General features: G+C 44.2%; 2 protein-coding genes across 10 annotated transcripts in view; one reads left to right on the top strand and one right to left on the bottom strand.

The window, feature by feature from the left end:
• Positions 1 to 6,129, top strand: part of TEX9 (testis expressed 9) — a 51,744-nt gene extending 45,615 nt beyond the window's left edge. For 8 of the 9 annotated variants that reach the window (XM_074916771.1, XM_074916772.1, XM_074916774.1 and 5 more), the window contains 3 exons: positions 1,463 to 1,597; positions 2,082 to 2,216; positions 5,993 to 6,129. In XM_074916771.1, the coding sequence (XP_074772872.1) occupies positions 1,463 to 1,597; positions 2,082 to 2,216; positions 5,993 to 6,070 (348 nt within the window). In that variant the 3' untranslated portion in view covers positions 6,071 to 6,129. The remainder of the gene's footprint in view (positions 1 to 1,462; positions 1,598 to 2,081; positions 2,217 to 5,992) is intronic. The other variant, XM_074916770.1, reaches the window with a different exon arrangement.
• Positions 6,130 to 7,279: 1,150 nt separating this feature from the next.
• Positions 7,280 to 15,471, bottom strand: MNS1 (meiosis specific nuclear structural 1). The gene is made up of 10 exons (XM_074916765.1): positions 15,422 to 15,471; positions 15,215 to 15,328; positions 14,899 to 15,026; positions 13,906 to 14,008; positions 12,860 to 13,089; positions 11,904 to 12,120; positions 11,717 to 11,824; positions 10,014 to 10,271; positions 9,000 to 9,125; positions 7,280 to 7,421 (listed from the first exon to the last, which is right to left on the bottom strand). Exons 1-10 carry the CDS (start codon positions 15,422 to 15,424, stop codon positions 7,323 to 7,325), a joined length of 1,386 nt encoding a protein of 461 aa, XP_074772866.1. The 5' UTR covers positions 15,425 to 15,471; the 3' UTR covers positions 7,280 to 7,322.
• Between the last annotated feature and the right edge of the window lie 2,441 nt (positions 15,472 to 17,912).

Here is a 17,912-nt window from a genome sequence, read left to right as displayed (position 1 = left end):
TATTAGAATTCTGTCTTTAGATGATGTGATTAGCTGATATGTAATTTTTGTTGTATGCAGACTATGGGTTTGGTCATTAAATGCTTGAAAGGCGATATTCCAAAGCTTTTCATACTAATGCAGAATAAAATACCTGGCACAAGAGATTTAGCTGACTATTCACAGCTCCATCATCTTGATACAAGACAAAGAGTTTTGCATGCTGTGCAGCTTGTTGTCTTTGGAAACACGGGGGTCGTTTTCCAGCAAATGAATTTGCATTCCCTGACAGTGGATGTGCCGGTGTTGCAGGGAGGGGCTCAGCTGCCCTACTAGCCAGGCTTTTACCCAGCTTTTTTTAATCTGTCAGGTTAGTGACAGTAAAAATGTTGAAGCAACATCTGGTTTTGTTAACTCTTGGAGGAGGCACATTCACCAACAGAATTTTTGAGGATTAGTGAGATGCATCTTACTCTCCTGTTTCCTTCATCCATTTTGGAGAAGATTTAAAGCTTTCTAGAAATAACCCGTTCCAGTCATAACTTCACCATAATGGCTTTGCTGCATACACTTGCCAGTATGTATTTCTTGGGTAAGTGATGTGGAAATCATAAGTAACTGCCACAAGAGCTGGTTTGGAATTGAGAAAATAAAACAATTACTCAGAAATAAGGCAGCCTCAGGGTAAAAGGTTAATAACAATTCCCCCTCTCTCCCCACATTTGGGTAAAAGAATCTTTCTGTGCCCATTACTAAAAATTTGACAGTCTTTTAAAAAAAAAGGTCTTAATTCTTTTTCATGAATGACAAGATGTGCTCTTTCTGCCAGAATTGTTTATTTCTTCTACTTTGTCTCTTATATATATTCCATGATCTTTAATCTCATCATTCTGTTCCTCAGTTTGGTCTCTTTTTCTGATTTCCTCACAGCACTGATACACCAGCATCAGAGACAAGAGGAAACTGATTGTTGCCATAATCACTTGAGGAACTATTTTCTGCTAGATGAAATAGTTCCTACCCTCAGCCGCCTTCAGTAGGCCTTTTTAACTTTTTGCTGGTAATTGCATGTAGTAATCTCTGGGGAAAAGAGGTGAAAGGAAGAGGTGGGAAGAAGCAGCTGGGAATACCAGCCACCGCTCCAAAATCTGCCACAGAGTGACATACCGACTTTTTTTCTCTTTTTCTCACTGAGCACACAAGGCTTTTAAGTCAATCCTGTGGTCTTATGTGATCAGCTCCACAATTATACTGAGAAAACAAATATGAGGAAGATCCCTTTTCAAGATTTCAAAGGAGAAGGGGATGTTTTAACAGTGGAATTAATTAACAATCTTTGAGACAGCTTCTAGCTGCAGGCCAAAAGAAGTCTGCAGACTTCAGTTTTCAAGGGTGAGCCTTGCTGTAACCATGTTGTCTATATGGGAATCATTAAAATACTATTATTCATAATGGTTGTTTTTATCCTTTGCTTCTTAAATAGGAATTGGAGAATCTAAAGTGTGTACAGAACCAGGCTGCAACCAGTCAGAGTGCAGTAAAGGTTCGCTTAAACAGGGCCCTGGAAGAAGCAGAAAGGTGTAAAGTGGAGCTGAACAGACTGAAGCAAAGTAACAAGGTACTGTGGCTTAGGAAAACAGGCTCCAATCTGGAATGACCCAGTGATGCTAGAGGGAGACAAAAGCCTTGATCCAGCTTTGGAAGCATCGTGCCTCTTACAGACAGCCCCAGAATTACCTTAGAGCGAGTCACCAGACAGCTTGAGAAGTTATCTTGGACAACACTACTGCAACCTGTGCAGGAGGAAGAAATGTCCAAATAAAGTGATAGCCTTTCTGATTTTCTCCATTTGTGTGGAAGTTAGATGTGCTTAGAAAAAGGGAGAAGTACATATACACACCTCATATATACACAGACAAACCATGCGTGTTATCTTTGAGATTTTCTTTCCTTAACGTTTTGATGTGGGAATATTTTGATTAATCCTATTTCTTTTCAAAAATGTCGCGTGTGGCTGTCGTTCGTTGTTATGTAATGAAGGTTTCATCAGTTAAAGCACCACTTTCATAACTAATACATTTCTCCTTTCCTTCCCATGGCAGGATGTAGCTAAACAAGAACTCAAAACAATTGAAGAATTAAAAACAGAAAACAAGAAACTGCAGAAACAAAAAGGAGAACTAATGACAGGCTTTAAAAAGCAGTTGAAGTTAATTGATATTTTAAAGAGACAGAAGGTAAGGACCAGAGTACTGATATATTTCAGTTAACAACCTCTAGCTAAATGTGCCAAGTTAGATAATCATGTCAACTAGAGCCCCAAGACTGGGAAGTTTTAATGCAAGGGAGCAGCAGCTGCCTCACTTTTATTAGTGCATGTTGCTCAGGTTTTGCTTTATAGCAAAGGCTGCTCTGCTTTTGAATTGACTGATGACTTGGAACATACCCTGTCGTGGTGAGATTACTGACAAGCTTTAGGACCAACAGTATCTGTTTGTTCAAGAACAAACAGTGTTCAGGTAGTGGCAGGAACTCCCTTTGTTGGTGCTGTGTCAGTAGAATCCATTTTAGCATGTGAGATACTTCTTTTCAGTTTCACCCCCAGCATGTTGTGTGTTGCATGAGCAGCTGTACCAGCCTGCCCTCTCAGGAGGGAGCCAGTCCATTTTAGACCTACATTCTTCCTGGATTCTCAAAGTCTGTCCTTCTCTATCAATGTTGCTTAGTTATATTCTGAGGTGTTCTGTACAGGTACAGTTCTGTCCAGGTGCAGATCTCCTTGTGTGTCAGACAAAAAAAAGAAAATAAAAGAAGAAGAGAGGGTACTTAGCCTAGGTGTGAATTTACTAGACTGAAGTAGGGGAGTCGATCTCCATCCTTCAGTATTTGCTGGAATATCGTGCATACTTGGAATCACACACAGTGGAGTAACATCTGCATGGGTGTTCCCATCCCCACTGGCACACAGCTCGTCGTTTGATTCTACATTCATTTTGTGTCTCCCTCGGAGCATAAAAGGGAGGGCAGGGGCTACTGCCTCTCAATTTCTCCAGCAGCTGCAGTTGAGTAGAGGAGAGGGAGTGGAATACTTGCTGACAATTCATGCTGAACACTTAGCAACACAGCTTCCATAGAAAGGTGGTCTAGTGAAAAGTGGATGAATGCTTCAGATAAATACACTTTCAGCTATAGTCTAACGATTGTATTTGGTAAAGCTATACTCATGTCCCAAAAAGGAGGGGTGTTTTACTTGGAAACTGCAGACGCTGCAGAGCGGGTAAATACCTTTTATTTCTCAAAATATATTTTCAGCATGGACCTGTCAAATGAGCTTTGATGGTGCAAACTGAAAGAACCCGAGTTTACATGAAAGGAAATGAAAGTGAGAGGAGTGTATACTAAGGGGTGTTGCCCAAATCAGTTTTCCACTTACCGATGCATTTAGGTCTCACTAGTTCTACCACACCTTTCACTTACGGAATACTTGGGACTGTGTGCTGTCACTTGGGTCAGTTTTCCTTCTGAGGCCGCCGGAGACACAGGCAGGGCTATGGGCTTCACAACGGTCTAGACGGGACCTTACCATCACAGAGGGGTTCACCTCCCGTTGCTTCCTCTGCTCAATCTAAGGGGATTCTTTTCGGGGCGGAGGGAACGTGCTTTGTTTTGCACTCCCAACCCAAAGCTCAGAGAGCTAAAGCAAGCAATGTATTATTGAGCAGAAGCACCTTAGAAGGGCCAGCCTTGGTGATAAGAAGCCAGGACATTTTATTTACCCTTTGAGCACTGCAGTAATTACCAAACGTTTTGTCAACACTTTTGAAGCTGTTGAGCCCCCACAGAGGAAGAATACTTCTGTATTAAGTGGCAGCTTCATGGAACAAAATACACATACTTCTCCTAAGAACTGGGAATTGCAATATGGAAATGCACCCGTGAATTTGGAACAGCTCTCCAACACAGGCCAAAGGAGGACAGGTACCTGGACTAAGAGGAACGGGGGCTGCTCCTGCATTTCCAGGGGAAGAGAATTTCCTGCAGGAGATGCTGGGGATTCCTCTAACAGAAACAGTGCTAGCTTAGCCTCTGCCTGGCCCTTCCACCTCTTCAAGGTTATTTTCAGAATGAACAAATACAGCATTCACTCAAAATATCCTCTACACATGAGGTAGCTCATTGTTCTCCGGAACGTGGATTCACTAAAACGTGTGTCAAAGAGCAGTATTTCTGTCTGAGCATGAACCAAAACTGTAGTCTCAGATAAAAATCACAAAACTTCATTAAACATATTTTTAAAAAATTATGACTACTGTATCAGAACTACAGATAATAGAGGAAGCCACTTACCTTTTCTTACAAAAAATGGTGTAATAGAAGAAAGATGCTGTCAGTTTTTCTGTCAGAACAGACTATGATTGGAAGAACCTAAAAGAGAATGGGCCCTAATTCTGCCTTTTATACGCTTCTGGCAGAAGGCACAGGGGAAGGGCAGCTAAAGCTCATGTGCACTCAATATATGCAATCACCTGAACGAAGAACTTCAGGTCTGCTTCACGTGAGCCTTTTGTGGAATGCACGAGGAAAACCTGACGTGGGCTGTTTGAGTGGTATTTGTGCCGCAGAGCCAGACGCACAGGGCAGCAGGGCTATCCCGAAGGTCAGGATATGCTACGACATGAACAATGACAGGGGAAAAAAAAAATCCCCCCCCCAACATTAAGTATCAGTAGTAGGATGAGTTGCAGCTGGCAGCAAGTAGTTGCTGGTGTTCCAGCTGGTCTCTTCAGACCGTTCTCTGCTTGTCTCGAGAGAAGCAGTAATAGAAAATCTTAGTTTTAGAAGGGATTAAGGGAAGTTAGTCTGAGCTTTACAGAGCTGGTGGGTGTTACACTGCTGTGAGAACCACAATACACTTTGTTGTCATTTTGAACTGACAATATGTCTATACATAAAAAAACCCCCCCTCAACAGACTCCTTGTAGACATGAATTTTTTCTTGTTCTTCAAAACGTAACTATTTGATTGAAATTTGCAGTAAAACCTGTTCAGCTGGGACCCTTTCCTTTCCACTTCGAGTGACAATAGGTGAAGAGAGTATGCTGTGGGGTGGTGGTGAGGACACTAGCACAGCTGTGACATCAGCTGGAACCCGGGAGCTTTCGGGGCCCCCCACCTGCTGCACCTGTGTGAGGGGCAGCTCTCTGCCAGTACACGGCCCGCTCAGTACTGGTTCCCTCATCAGTGATGGTCTTGATGACGCTTTTCCAAGCGGCTGCATTATTTCAACAGAAAACAGCCTTGGTTTAAGTGAAAAAGTTCTGCTTGTTCCTTTCAGCGTTCCATTTAAAATAACGCGCTATAGCCTGTGTAGTGCAAATACACATTCCAACACACACGCGTGTGCCGTAAGGGACCGCAGATGTGGGGTGTGGAACCTGGCACCACAGCTGCTGCTGCTCAGCTCCAGGAACTCCTCCTTACGGCGAGTACAGCCACTCTGTTTATGCTGATTGATAATTTTTAATGGTGTTATATTGTTTTGTTCAAATCCTCATGTAATATTCAATGGGGCATATTAGAAGTGCTAGCACACGGAATCTTAGTGATATATTTGATTTGTAACAGCTTAAAGTTAAGCTGTATAGTGATCAGCTTGAAAGAATGCCTACGTGACACGTGCTCTTTAGAGGTGATGAGAGCTGTCAGGGTTCCAGTAATTTCCATGCCTCATTAAAAGGGAGATATTTCGAAAGCAATGTAAGGAACTAAGAAAAGCTATTTGTCCTGGTTTACTAGAGCCAAAGTTGCAATGTTTAGCATGACATTTATCACGTTATCCCTGCACTGTAAACTTTTGCAGAAAAATATGAATAGCACCTTAAGCAGGTGAATATCCATCAAATCCACAGTACAAAAAAAAAAAAAAAATTTGAAGCCCCTTCACGCAGGATTTTGTATTGGTCATTCACACTATTTTACCTTCTGCTCCTATTTTTTTTTTTTTCTTTTAAAGATGCATATTGAAGCTGCGAGGATGCTTTCTTTTACTGAAGAGGAATTCATGAAAGCTCTTGAGTGGGGAAATTACTGATTCCATTAAAAAGCAGCTTCTGTTTGAAGTACCAGTCAGACGGACCATGACTGTGGCACTGTGTATGAACGCTTTTTAACAGTTAATAACTCGATATGCCAAGTGAAGTGATTTTGTTGATTTTGCTTATGTTTAAATTGTTAAACTTTTATAAGCCTGATAGCTTGTGTTGTAATATTGTATGAAATACAAATTTCTACTGAAGTTTCAGTAACGAGCAGAGAAGCAGAGACCGTGCAAGGAATACTCCAACCAGTTACCAGCCTGCTCTGTTTCAGCGTTGAACACGACACCTAAAGCAATGTTCAGCCCCAAGAAGCCAGGGTTTAGTCTCCCATAGAGACTAATGGCTGGTGAGAACACAGCTGGGACCTGCCCCTCCCTGTCCTGACTCCATAATCCGATACACCTGTACTGTCTAAAAATGCTACTTTAGTCAAGGGCAAAGTATTAAATCTTTCCCTGGGCACCAGCTGCTGCTTTGGGATACAGTCAGGAGTGATGGCTCCATACTCAGAGGTGCTCCACAAGCATTACCTCTCTAAAGATTTCATCACGTCATCATTATAGTCAAGACCTGGAGGGAAGTTTGAGTGTAGACAAGCTGAACATATAATTTGTACATTAATGGACAGGAGCAATAAAAGCCTGAGCTGCCTGCATGAACCTCTGTCAAACCTCAGCAGTTTCAATGGACTCTTCCCCCAGACCAACTGAATAGGAGCATGGCACATAAATCCTAAGTTTATGCACTGAAAGAAAAGTATAAATGGTGATTGTGATCCCAAAATGGAGAAGCATCTCTGCCTAGATCCTACCAGCAAGGTAACCTGAACTAACAGTGAAACAAGTAACTCAGACCTACCCCTCTGAGATGAGACAGACTACACTTGGATTAATATTTTAATAGTGTGATGCCAGTACAGATAAATCTTGAAATTACAGCAGAAATAGACCTTTAAGAGAATTTTATACTGAAATACACATGTGAATTCACACCAGGAGAGCTGCTGGAGAAGACATTTTTAATGTTGCTGCATCACTGAGAATAACTGAGAGGTCCATACAGTTTACTGATGAAAAATGCAGTTACAACATAACAAACAAAACCAACTGCTCATCAGCTTGGAGCTGCAGTCTTAAAATGGAGACTTTATGGCATTAAAGAGGAGTTCCTCGCTGTTAACAGGAAATTTTCATCAGAAATCAGGTGACACCTAGTGGCAAACCAGGAGATGAAATGGGGGAAATTTCAGCTCTCTCCTGAAAATTCATTACCTCTTCTCTTCTGATAAGCCAATCTAAATTCCTGTCCAAGCATATTAACATCATCTTCGTCTTTGAGTATTCCCTGCAATAGGGGGAAAGACACACGTGTCAGAGGGCAAAACAAGGCAGAGAGGTTGTTAGGGCTGGCTGCGGTTTTCTCTGAAGTGAGTAACAGCTTGGATCTGTGCTGGGGCTGCCCTGGGAACTGTCACACGCTGTCAGGGTGCTGGGTGCCAGCCTGGAACCGCCTCTGCTCTTCACCCAAACCGCACCGAGAGCCCCGGGCGGGAGGCAGCCTTCATCTGCTCTCTCTTTCCAGGAAGGGACTGTAGCCAGCACAGCACGGGTGCAGGGTCAGAGAAATCCAGCAATCGCATGGAAAAGAGGCACTGCCTGGGGTGGGGATCTATCGCCACCTTTAGTTGTGTCGATGAACACAAAGAAATTATTTTGAAAATTAACTGAGATGGAACAACTTAATCAGAAACTATGTTTTGGGGAAGAGAAGCAGGGGAAACCAGAAATCTAAATCTCTAATTCTAAACTGATTTTATGGCTAAAAATGGGAACGATTCACAGAGCATTTCTTGCAGCATTTAGGGAAAAAAAAAAATTACAAATTGCGTTTATGTTGGAGACTTTACAATTAGGTGGCACTTTTGTATTTAACCGTTTTGAGTGAAGCAGCGTGATGTCTGACCACAGGATTCAGACACAGGGTTGAAGCAGAGAAAAGAACCAAGGATCAGTATGAACAGGTACCAGCCTTGGGTACTCGGAAATAACCAAGACTTCCTACAACAGGAAATTCAAACCAGAAAACTATATCAAATATTGCTAATTTGAGTTATCGCTTAATTAAACCTAAATTCCAAAAGAACTCAACATTTTACAAATGCATGCACCAAATGAGCATACTAATATTTGAATAAAAATTACTCTGCTGTATTCGCAATGTTTTCCAGTACTGCAGAAAATAATTTAAGTAGTTGAATAATTCCTTCCCTGCTGTAAATGCATTTTTACATCCCTAAGCAGTTCTCTCTTCATCCGTGTACCATCAGCTGATCTTGCTGATTATGAAGTATAATACAAAATAAATCGTAGTTTATTCCTATTACAATAATTGCTTCCATCTTTTTAACTTTTAAAAGCCCAAGGATGAGCAGAGTGAGCTTTGGAAGGCTCCCGGGAGCGCCGCAGTTCCTGGCGCTGCCAGAGGCCTCGTTTCCACGGTAACAGAGGACGGAAGACAGCCGACACTAAGAAACTGCTCCCAGAACCCCAACTGAGAAATTCGGGGGAAACCGGGTTTAGATCCAGTGGATCCCTTTCTGGTTAGAAAAGCCCTGCTTTAGAACTTACTTCCACGTTCTAAAAACGGGGCGTGCAAAGCACTGGGGAAGCTTTCAGCAGGTTCCGCACAAGGCGCCACTATTGCGGCAGAGCCCAGAGCCCCTCGCGCAGCAAGAGTATTTCTGTAAATTGCTTCCCAACTCAAAGAGAAGAAAAAAGGGAAATGTGAGCATCGGAGAGCTGATACAAGGACACTCACTGACTCCAGGAATTTACACAGTTCTGCAACTTCACCTCAAACTATCCCAGAGAGAACTGATTTCCAGGACGAACACTGAAAGCATTTACAATACAATTCACTTACTCGAGGAAGATAACCCAATAATTTCGACGCATGCTCCTTCAAGAGTTTCTGTCTCTCTTCTTCAACAATTGCACGGATGTTTTCTTGTCTTCTCTCATCTAACTTTCTTTCTTCAAGTTCACGCTCCTACAATAAGCAAGTTTTCGTAACTGTTCAGGTTCAGTTCTGTGAACATTTGTTTCCACCATAGTATAAAGAGAAAATTTTTTTAGTGGAGTAAATTTTAAACTTCCACCGATCAACTCCTCATTGCAGGAAATTCATTTGAAAATGGAAAAGTGTATGTAAAAAACCACAAAGCAGTGTTTAAACAATACATGTTTGGTAACTAGAAAAAAATAATCTCAAAGGAAAAGACTGAATGGCAAGACCAAGACATGGGGCTCGTCTGCTACGTGTTCTGTCTCATAGTAGAAGCCCTTTCTAAGGTAGTTAAGTGATAAATTGTGGTTCCTGCTTGGCTGTCAGGCAAGTTAGTCTGTTCCTACTGCTCTAATCCAGGAAAGGGAGAAACAGGCCTGTGTTCTCATGCTGGTGACTTCCATTTCACGTTACACACGTGAGGCATTCCCCATAAACAGGTCCAAAACCTGCAGGATAGGAGCCCGTGACTTGTTTCCAGGCTGGGCCTTCCCCTTCTCACACATCATGACCAGTGCTGCTGCTCCCACGGCTCCTGGACCGCAGAACCCTTTAGGTTGGAAAAGACCTTTAAGATCATCAAGTCCAACCATAAATAGTTCAGTCCCTGAGGAGGTACTTGCAGAGCATGTCAGGTATACAGGGGCCGAGGGACGGTGCTGACTCACCTCTTGAGCTACAAACTTAGCTCTAAAAGGACTTTTTTCTTGTCAGCACACCAAGACCAAGGCCTGCTTCTGCCCTGCACATTTCTGTGCAATTCCCCCTCACCTCTCCCTAGTAACAACAGCAGCCTTGTCACGTAGGACAGCAGAAGTGTTCTCATATTGGAACACTCTGCCTCAAACCAAAGGCGAGCACGAAAACTCTTACTTTATCTGCAATAAACTGTTTGCGACGGTCTTCAAGAAATTTTTCCACAGCCCTTCTGTGTTCGAGCTGTTTCATTCTTCGTTTCTGAGCATTCATCTGTTCGACGCGATCATCCTCTGCGAACTTGGCCAACAGCTGCTGCCTGAAGGCTTCTTCCTCTCCTCGCACAGCTTGCTGCACTGTCTGCTTGAAAGCAAATTGCTCTTCGTATGTTCGCCTCAAGTCTAGGCGTTGCCTTATTCTCTTTTCAATTTCTGCCTATAAAGGAAATTTAATCAAATGCTGTATTACTATTGAACAGACTTTGGAAAGTTTTGATCAGCAGCAGCCATCTACTTGATTTATCTTAGAATAAATTTATTATAGCTGCTACCTTCTAACGTAAATGACTGCAGCAAACACTCCGTATCTGACAGTGCTCTCCAGTGTTAACCACTTTGACAAACGTCTCCCGAGTCTCAAAACTAAGTCCAAAACAAAAGATTATTTTTTTCCAGTAGCACGAAGTGAATCGAGACAGCGGCCTGAACCACTCTAAAAATAACAGTGTTGGGTATCTCAGCCTGAGTTACATTTTGGTTGCCACCCAGAGCAAGGTAGGACTGAGTGTGGGTGGGCCCACAGGAAAAAGCAAACTGATATGCAAAAAGCAAGCAGTTTATTAACCTACTTAGCTTAAACCTGAGCTTGAAAGTCACCAGCATTCTCCTTCACAAGATAAATAAATGTATAAGGGAGATCATAAGGGTATTAAAAACCTTCAGTTGTCTTCCTGGTTGAAATTAAAACATAAATGCATTAGGAACAGCAAAGGAAACTCAAAGGACAAAATTTTCCCTCCAAAAACTAAGAACCATTTAAGAATTAGTGTTGAAAACGGACACTTTGTGTCAGAACAAAATTGAAAACAAATTCATTTAATACACCTAAACCCATGCCGGAATTAAGCTTTTTGCTTTGGGAGTCCAAAATGGGCTCAAGGAGCCCCTCAGAAACATCCCAAAGTCACAGATAATGCTGCAGACTTGGCAAATCCAAAGGGGGGGAAAAACCCAACCCAGGGCAGCCCGTGAACAATCCTGCCAGCTTGTTAGAGGAAAAGCCGTGGAAAGGGGAGTTAAGTGGCCTCCGAAGAGCATCCTCAGAGCAGGAGGAACTGCATGGGGCACTCTCCACTCTCACTAAATGTCCTTTAAGCATCACAACCCCAGTGCCAAGGTGCAGAGACAGGAGTGCTGCTCCATCACAAAGGCATCAGAGGAAGACTCTATAAAATACCGACTCCTGCAGTCACTCTAGTACCTATTTTCTAGATCAGCAATTCAAAATGGTTTCATTTTCTCTTTAAATTTTCACACCTGGTCTGTTTAAACTAGATTAATCTACCCACAGCTAAAAGTGCTCCATGAATTAGGTTTTCCTGCATATATGCTACTATTTTTATTTTTAAAAAGCTTCTTCTAGACCAGCTCCACCAACCCGAACGTTCTGCAGGAATTACGGCAAGGTTAGAATACTCCTCTCCACTTGCACATCCCCTTAACAGTTTATGGCCAGGTACACGCAACGTACGTAGGACATGTAACAAACCTGGTATCTGACAAGTACCAAAACATCCATAAACGCGTGAGCAGGAGTCCAGGGAAGTGAACTGTTCCACCCTGCAACAGGCAGGTACTGCGGCACCTCCTGCCAGCCCTTACCAGCTCCTTCTGCCGTTCTGTCTCCGCTTGTTCCTCCAGATACAGCTCTTGGCGGAGTCGTTCCAGTTCCTCACGCTTCTGTTGTTCTCGTTGCAGATTCTGGGCTATCTATTACAAGAAGGAAAGATTTCTAAACGAAAGACAAAAAACGTACAGTATTTTTTTCTACAGGTTCAGTTTTTGATACCATGCTTTGAAGTCTTTGTTTTTTCTCCTCAGTCTCTCGAACTTTAGCCATCCGATCATCTTCTCTTTGTTGCTGAATGTTGGCAAACTCCGTAATTTTCTTATTTTCTTCTTCCATCTCTTCCAGTTTCCTTCTCCTCCAGATAGCTTGTTCTTTTTTAAATTCTTCAATATACATCTGAGTTGCTCTCATTTTATCTAACTTCAGTTGTTTTTCCCTGTAGAAGATGGAAAAAACCCGTAGTTATTTAGCATACTGCAGAATAACACTAAACAGACCGTGTACTCATCATTGACAGTATATTCCAGAGACTAAGATTTAAATGACTCCTCACCCATTCAGCTGGAAACTAGATACCTACACTGAAAATACTTACTAAGGAATTGTCCCAAAAAGGGAATCTCATGTCTAACACTTTTCTTCAGGGGGGCAGACTGTATACATAGGTACTCACTACTACTCTGGTTTATACACGCTCCATCAACACGGAAAGAGGAAGCCCCAAAGTCTCATAGCACCAGAATCTCCTAAACGATTTATTTAAACTCCACTCTTCCCTACCACTCCGCTACCACCTGGCCCTCAGAAACCTCCGTTCCTGTCCCTGTCCGGACAGGCCTGCAGCACCTCACGAAGAGGTCGGGACTGGAGGCGAGGCAGAATTTGGTGCTACGCAGCCATTTCCAACCCCGTGGGCGCCGTGGAAGCATCATCTCCTTGAGACAAGCCAGACCATATCTGGGAAACAAGGACATGAGACCGACTGGAACGACACGAACACTCTGATGCTTGAACAGCAAAACCCGGGCAAGTCGGTCTCGTTGGTAAAATGTGATCAAGGAAAACTAAAATGGACCTTAGTCTATGAAATAAATGTATACAAATTAGTTTTCCATACAACTACATGAGTTGTTTTGTTTTAAATTAATAAATAATAAAAATTCCAAGTAACTAACATTTGGTCTTCCTCATAGATCTTTCTTACAATCTCATCAATCATGAGTTTCTCTCTTAGAAACTCTTTATAAGCATCCTGCTTCTTCTTCTCTTGTTCCTCAAGTTGTTTCTCCAGTTCTTGCTGATACATTATTTTCTCCTCGTTTCGCTTCAGTTCTGCAGAACTTTCTTCTTTTATTACCCTCTCATACTCCTCTTTCATCTTTTGGGCTATTTCACGCTCACATTTCTACAGGGGAAAAGCAATGCAAGATCCCTTTTTACTCCCACTAATACAAGTTGTAATGAAAAAATACAGAGTCTAAAAAGGAATTCTACTATGCTGTGTTAGAGAAAAGGAATGTTTCCTACCCCAGTCTATAAATACAGCACCTTAATGGCTTAATTCAATAAGCAGAACCCTTGAGGAGAACCCTCAGTATCTGCACAACTTGAGGAGAAGTAGCAACACTTCAAGGAAGCTCTGTAGCGATCAAAGGCGACGCGAAGCGTTCGGCATGAGAGCGCCCAGCTCCCGTCAGCACAGCTGCACTGAGAACATCCTCGGTAAACATGCTGCTTCTACAGCAACTTGTGCAAACTAAATTTTGTGTAAAACATTAATGCAATCAGAATCCTCTCCTCGATCACCAATATTGTTCCATACATAAAAGTTGACAATTCTTTCTGAAACTATTCAAATATATCTTTAATAATAGTGACAACATTTTTAACAATCTGCTTCTGAGGTAAGGATTCACCACAACGAGCCCTCGCTGTACAAAACGTATCATAGATTTAACTTGGATAAATACTATAAAACCAGTAAAATAAAAACTGTACCCATCCATACAGCTGAATTCACTACTACTCTGATTGCAGTGGCAGGACAAACCTTCTTATACCTGGTTATTACCAGCTAATTAGTTCTTCTTAACACAAAACCTGTTTTCAGTAAACACTGAATGCCTGAACCGAACGATATTTTAGATAAAAAGGTCAGCTGCAAAGGAAGGATTTTCAGCAGAATCCATACAAAGGGTTACAGCGCTGTGAAGCTAATCACCGTTTCCTCGTGCTGTAGAGCTGCTTTTTCAGCGATCTGTGCAGCTCTCTCCTTATTCACGTAAGCAGATTTCAGCTTTTTTTCTAATTCTCGAAGTTCAAGACTGTGAGGGGGGGGGGAAAAAAAAAATTGTCCTATTAGTAAGTGCCTATGAGAAAAGAAATTGAAATTTCCATCACTATTTAAACACAACTGAAAAAATATATTTTTCAGAGAAAAACCCAATTTTAGGTGAAAAATACTGCTCTAGTAAAAGAGCGGAAAAAATACCTGTTTTAAAACAAGTCACGTGTATTTGTACATATGCTATCAGCAGCTCTGCACGCTTTACATCTAACTTCACCAATACTGCACATACATACACCCGTACGCTTAGAGTATGTGTAAATGCACAAACACACACAAGAATGTATTCACTTTGTGAATCAGAGGTTTTCTCTTATCGACAAAATTTCCTTAAAATTAACTTTTTATCATATCTTGATCTTAAAATAACTTTTCCTTCCAGGTCAAATTTCCACTTCTGCCACAACTTGCCCAAGGTCTGTCTCGTCTCCACCGGTCACCTCAGGCCGCTCAGCGCCACCCCCCTTCCCTCACCCCCTTCCCTTCTCCCCCGACACTTTCTGACGCTGCTCGCTGACACCTGGACACTCCCCCTGACCGCACCCCGCTCCCGGGCGTTTCTCCAAATCTGCCTTTTGTTATGATTTTTTCCAATCTCCTCCGCTGCACAAATTCAAAAAGTTAAAGCCGATTCTAAGGAGTAAATTAAGTATCTGGTTTTAGCACACTAAAACTTCCTCTCGGTTGCTTGAAGCCGCCATGGGGCAATCTGACCGCATCCAAGGTCCTGCCCACAGCGCGATCCGAGGAAAATAAAACCGAGCAGGAGGTGCACAGCGGCTGGGAACTGCTCTGAACGGACTTCCCGGCGCTGGGAGGGATTTAGGGGAACAGCCGAAGGAAGCAGCGAGGTTCCTGAGGCGTTACCTGTTCTCTCTTACTTGCTGCCTCAACTTTTCGTCTTTAAGCTTCTCGCGGTTCAGCCTCGCCAGCTCAGCCGCCAGCCTCTCCTCTCGCTCCAGCTGCAGGTCTCTCCGGTTTTTGTCCTCTTCTGCCTAATCGGAACAATTTCCGTACCGACTCTCCCCCACACGTTCGGAAGCGGCCAAACCGCAACACCACGGAGCCGGTGCGTCCCTTGCAGCGGCGGCGGCTCTAGGAAGGCCAAGCCCGGCGGAGCTCCCCGGCGGGACCGGCCCCGCCGCTCCGGGCCAGCCCCGGTCCCGCCGCCCCCGGCCCTTACCCGCAGCGCGGCCTCCTCCAGCCGCCGCTCCCGCTCCAGCGCGGCCCACAGCCCGCCGGGCCGCCTCCGCCCGCCGCGCTCCGCCGCCAGCCCCGCGCCGCGCCGCACGGACGCCTGCGGGCGACAAGAGAGAGGCGGTGGCGCAGGGCAGCCGCGGCCCGGGCCCCGGCTCCCCCCCGGCCCCGGCTCCCCCCCGGCCCCGCTCACCATCCCGCCGCCCGGAGCCGCCGCCGCGCTGCCATGGCAACGAGCGGGGCAGCGGCGCGACACGCAGCGGAACGGCTTTAACTTCCGGGGCGAGCCCGCCGCGCTGATTGGCCGAGAGGGCGACCCGACCCCTACCCGCGACCCGGGGTGGGCGGGGCGAGAGCAAGCGGCCGCAGGGCCCTGGCGCGGGAGCAGCGGGGGGGGGGGGGCACAATGACATGAGCACCTTCCAGAAAATACTCAAGAGCGTTTTTTGAATTATTACGGCAAGTGAACGCACTTTCCTCACCTGTAACCACAAAACCTCGGCGGCACCATTTAATTAATCATTTCTCTGCCTGGTAACCGGTAGGCGGGTCCCAAGCAAGCGCAGAGGATCCAGGCACAGGGCTGAAATCAACGGCCAGAACATTAACGGCGAACATCCCGGGGACACGTCGTTGGTCACGGCTCTGGCAACGCTGCTTGGTTCGTCGCAGCCTCGTTTAACTTGACAGGCAACAGGAAAACCCAGAAAACCCATCCCCGAACTGTCGCGGACACGGACCCTGCAGAGCCGCCAGGGAGGAAACCGCCCTCGGGCCACGCAGCTCCCCAAGCGCTGCCCGCCCGCTTTTACCACTCTTCTCACCTTTGTTTTCCCTTTCACATAGTTACGTGAAACTAAAGACATTTAAGCTTATTTAAAGCAGTATTTAAAATACAATAACGTCACCTACTTTACAAAACTAATAATAAATCTTAGGAGAAACACCCCTCAGGTAAAAAGTCTGCATGTTTCCATCAATTCTGTGCCAGATATGCCTATTATGGCCTATTTATGGGATGAGAATGTTCATTATTTTAAATCAGTTCCCAATCTTATTATGAAATATTCCCAAATTGGTGGAATTCTTTCTGAAGCTTTGGTTATTCCTTGCCCTTTTCATGGAAGAAAGGTTTTCCCACAGTGGAGGGTGGGGAAGTAGCAAACTATAGGAGACCACGTCTGTAGCTGGGATGATACAAGCAGAGAGATGGACAGAAAAAGAGCATAAGCTTTCTCTGCTGCTTCTTTCCAATGGCGTTACCACTACAGCGCACTCAAAAAAAAATTTCAGTTTCTTCAACAGCAAGCAATGAAACAAGCGAATGCCAAAGCCCCTATCCCCCAAGGATTCCGGGGTGTTGACCTAGAAAGAAGGAAGCTTTTAACCACCACACTGGCACAGCACGGGCTTCCAGGGCTCAAGGTTTGGGGGTGGTGGGGAGTGAGGGAATAAAGGTGCAAAAGATTCTTTTGCTTTCCCTTCTCCTCAATAAACAGCTACATGCTTCACTCCTACCAAGCAAAATAACAAAATCAGGTCCCCTCACCTCGCTTCTGGAAATAACAGCAAATAACCTTCAGATGTAAAATTTCATCTTTGCTCACGTGAAGTCCCCGTTTGGAACGGCAACACTAGAATGAGAACAGAAGTACGCCTTGATCAGCGAGTGCCCAGGACAGCAGGGCATCCAGACGGATAAGCAGGAGTAAAAATCCTTGGAAAACCACACATATACCAGAGACCAACAAGTCCGTTCTTAAAATTCTCTTTAAAATTAAGAGGTGGCTTGTACTTGCATGCAAACAGTACCTGTCAGCAGGGTCACAGAAGGGACTGAACACAACACTCACAGGAATTAAGATCCCAAAGGGAAAATATTTTGAGGTTTCCAGCCCTCAGTGCCTCGTTCTGCTTTTATTTCCTGTACGTTTCAGATTTGCTGCACGATGTTTAAAATGCAAAGAAAATGTAACCAGAGAATTCTTTCATTCCTGATAACCCTACAGCAGTCTGTGCTCAGAATCATACCTTTACTGCCCCGATTGTTTTCCCCAACATAAATCAGGCTGCAGGGACAGTTCAGTAAACACAGTGTGTGTGCGGATTCCAAGGAGAGGCAAGGAACCTTCCAGCATGTACAGTCACCCCTTGTAGAGAACAGGAAGAGGCAAATACCCCAGAAACTCCGTGGAAACAGCCAATATACCCTTGTCCTGCTCCTTCTGTTAAATCGAATGCTTAATATGATAAACAATCATTTCCCCCAATTCAAAACCAACCGCTGCTCTCATCTCTTCTTGAGAGCTCCCCCAAGAACTGCAGGCTCCTGTCCTAAAGCTTGGGTTTTTTTCCCCTTGCATCTACTTTATTATAATTTGGAAAAGAATGATCCCAGCTGCACAACTGCCGCCGAACTCTCGTGTCATCCAGCGTTTCCCCCTGCACAGCACGGTTACAGCGCACCCTCACTGACCTGCTGCTCCTTCTGTTTTCCCAACAGCATTAAACACTCCCAGGGCCTGAAAAAAGCTTCAGGTAACCAGCAGCCAACTGTACAAATGCAGAGTTAAACTCAGCAGTCCTTTTCCAGGGTTCACATAGCATATTAATAAATTATACAGTTCTCAGTCTCAGTCTCACCACCTACTGATCAACCCACGACAGCAGGAACAAGGCTGCTG

Source organism: Athene noctua, chromosome 13 (genome assembly GCF_965140245.1).
Source record: "Athene noctua chromosome 13, bAthNoc1.hap1.1, whole genome shotgun sequence".
NCBI lineage: Eukaryota > Metazoa > Chordata > Aves > Strigiformes > Strigidae > Athene > Athene noctua.
Note: the sequence above shows the minus strand (reverse complement) of the source record. Positions and strands in the feature narration are given on the sequence as shown.

Excerpts from the sequence above, each read along its gene's own strand:
- MNS1 (XM_074916765.1), bottom strand. Across the intron at positions 14,009-14,898 it reads CAGCAAGTAAGAGAGAACAG|TCTTGAACTTCGAGAATTAG; the intron begins GTAACGCCTCAG and ends CCCCCCTCACAG. Across the intron at positions 10,272-11,716 it reads CAGAACGGCAGAAGGAGCTG|GCAGAAATTGAAAAGAGAAT; the intron begins GTAAGGGCTGGC and ends TTTCCTTTATAG.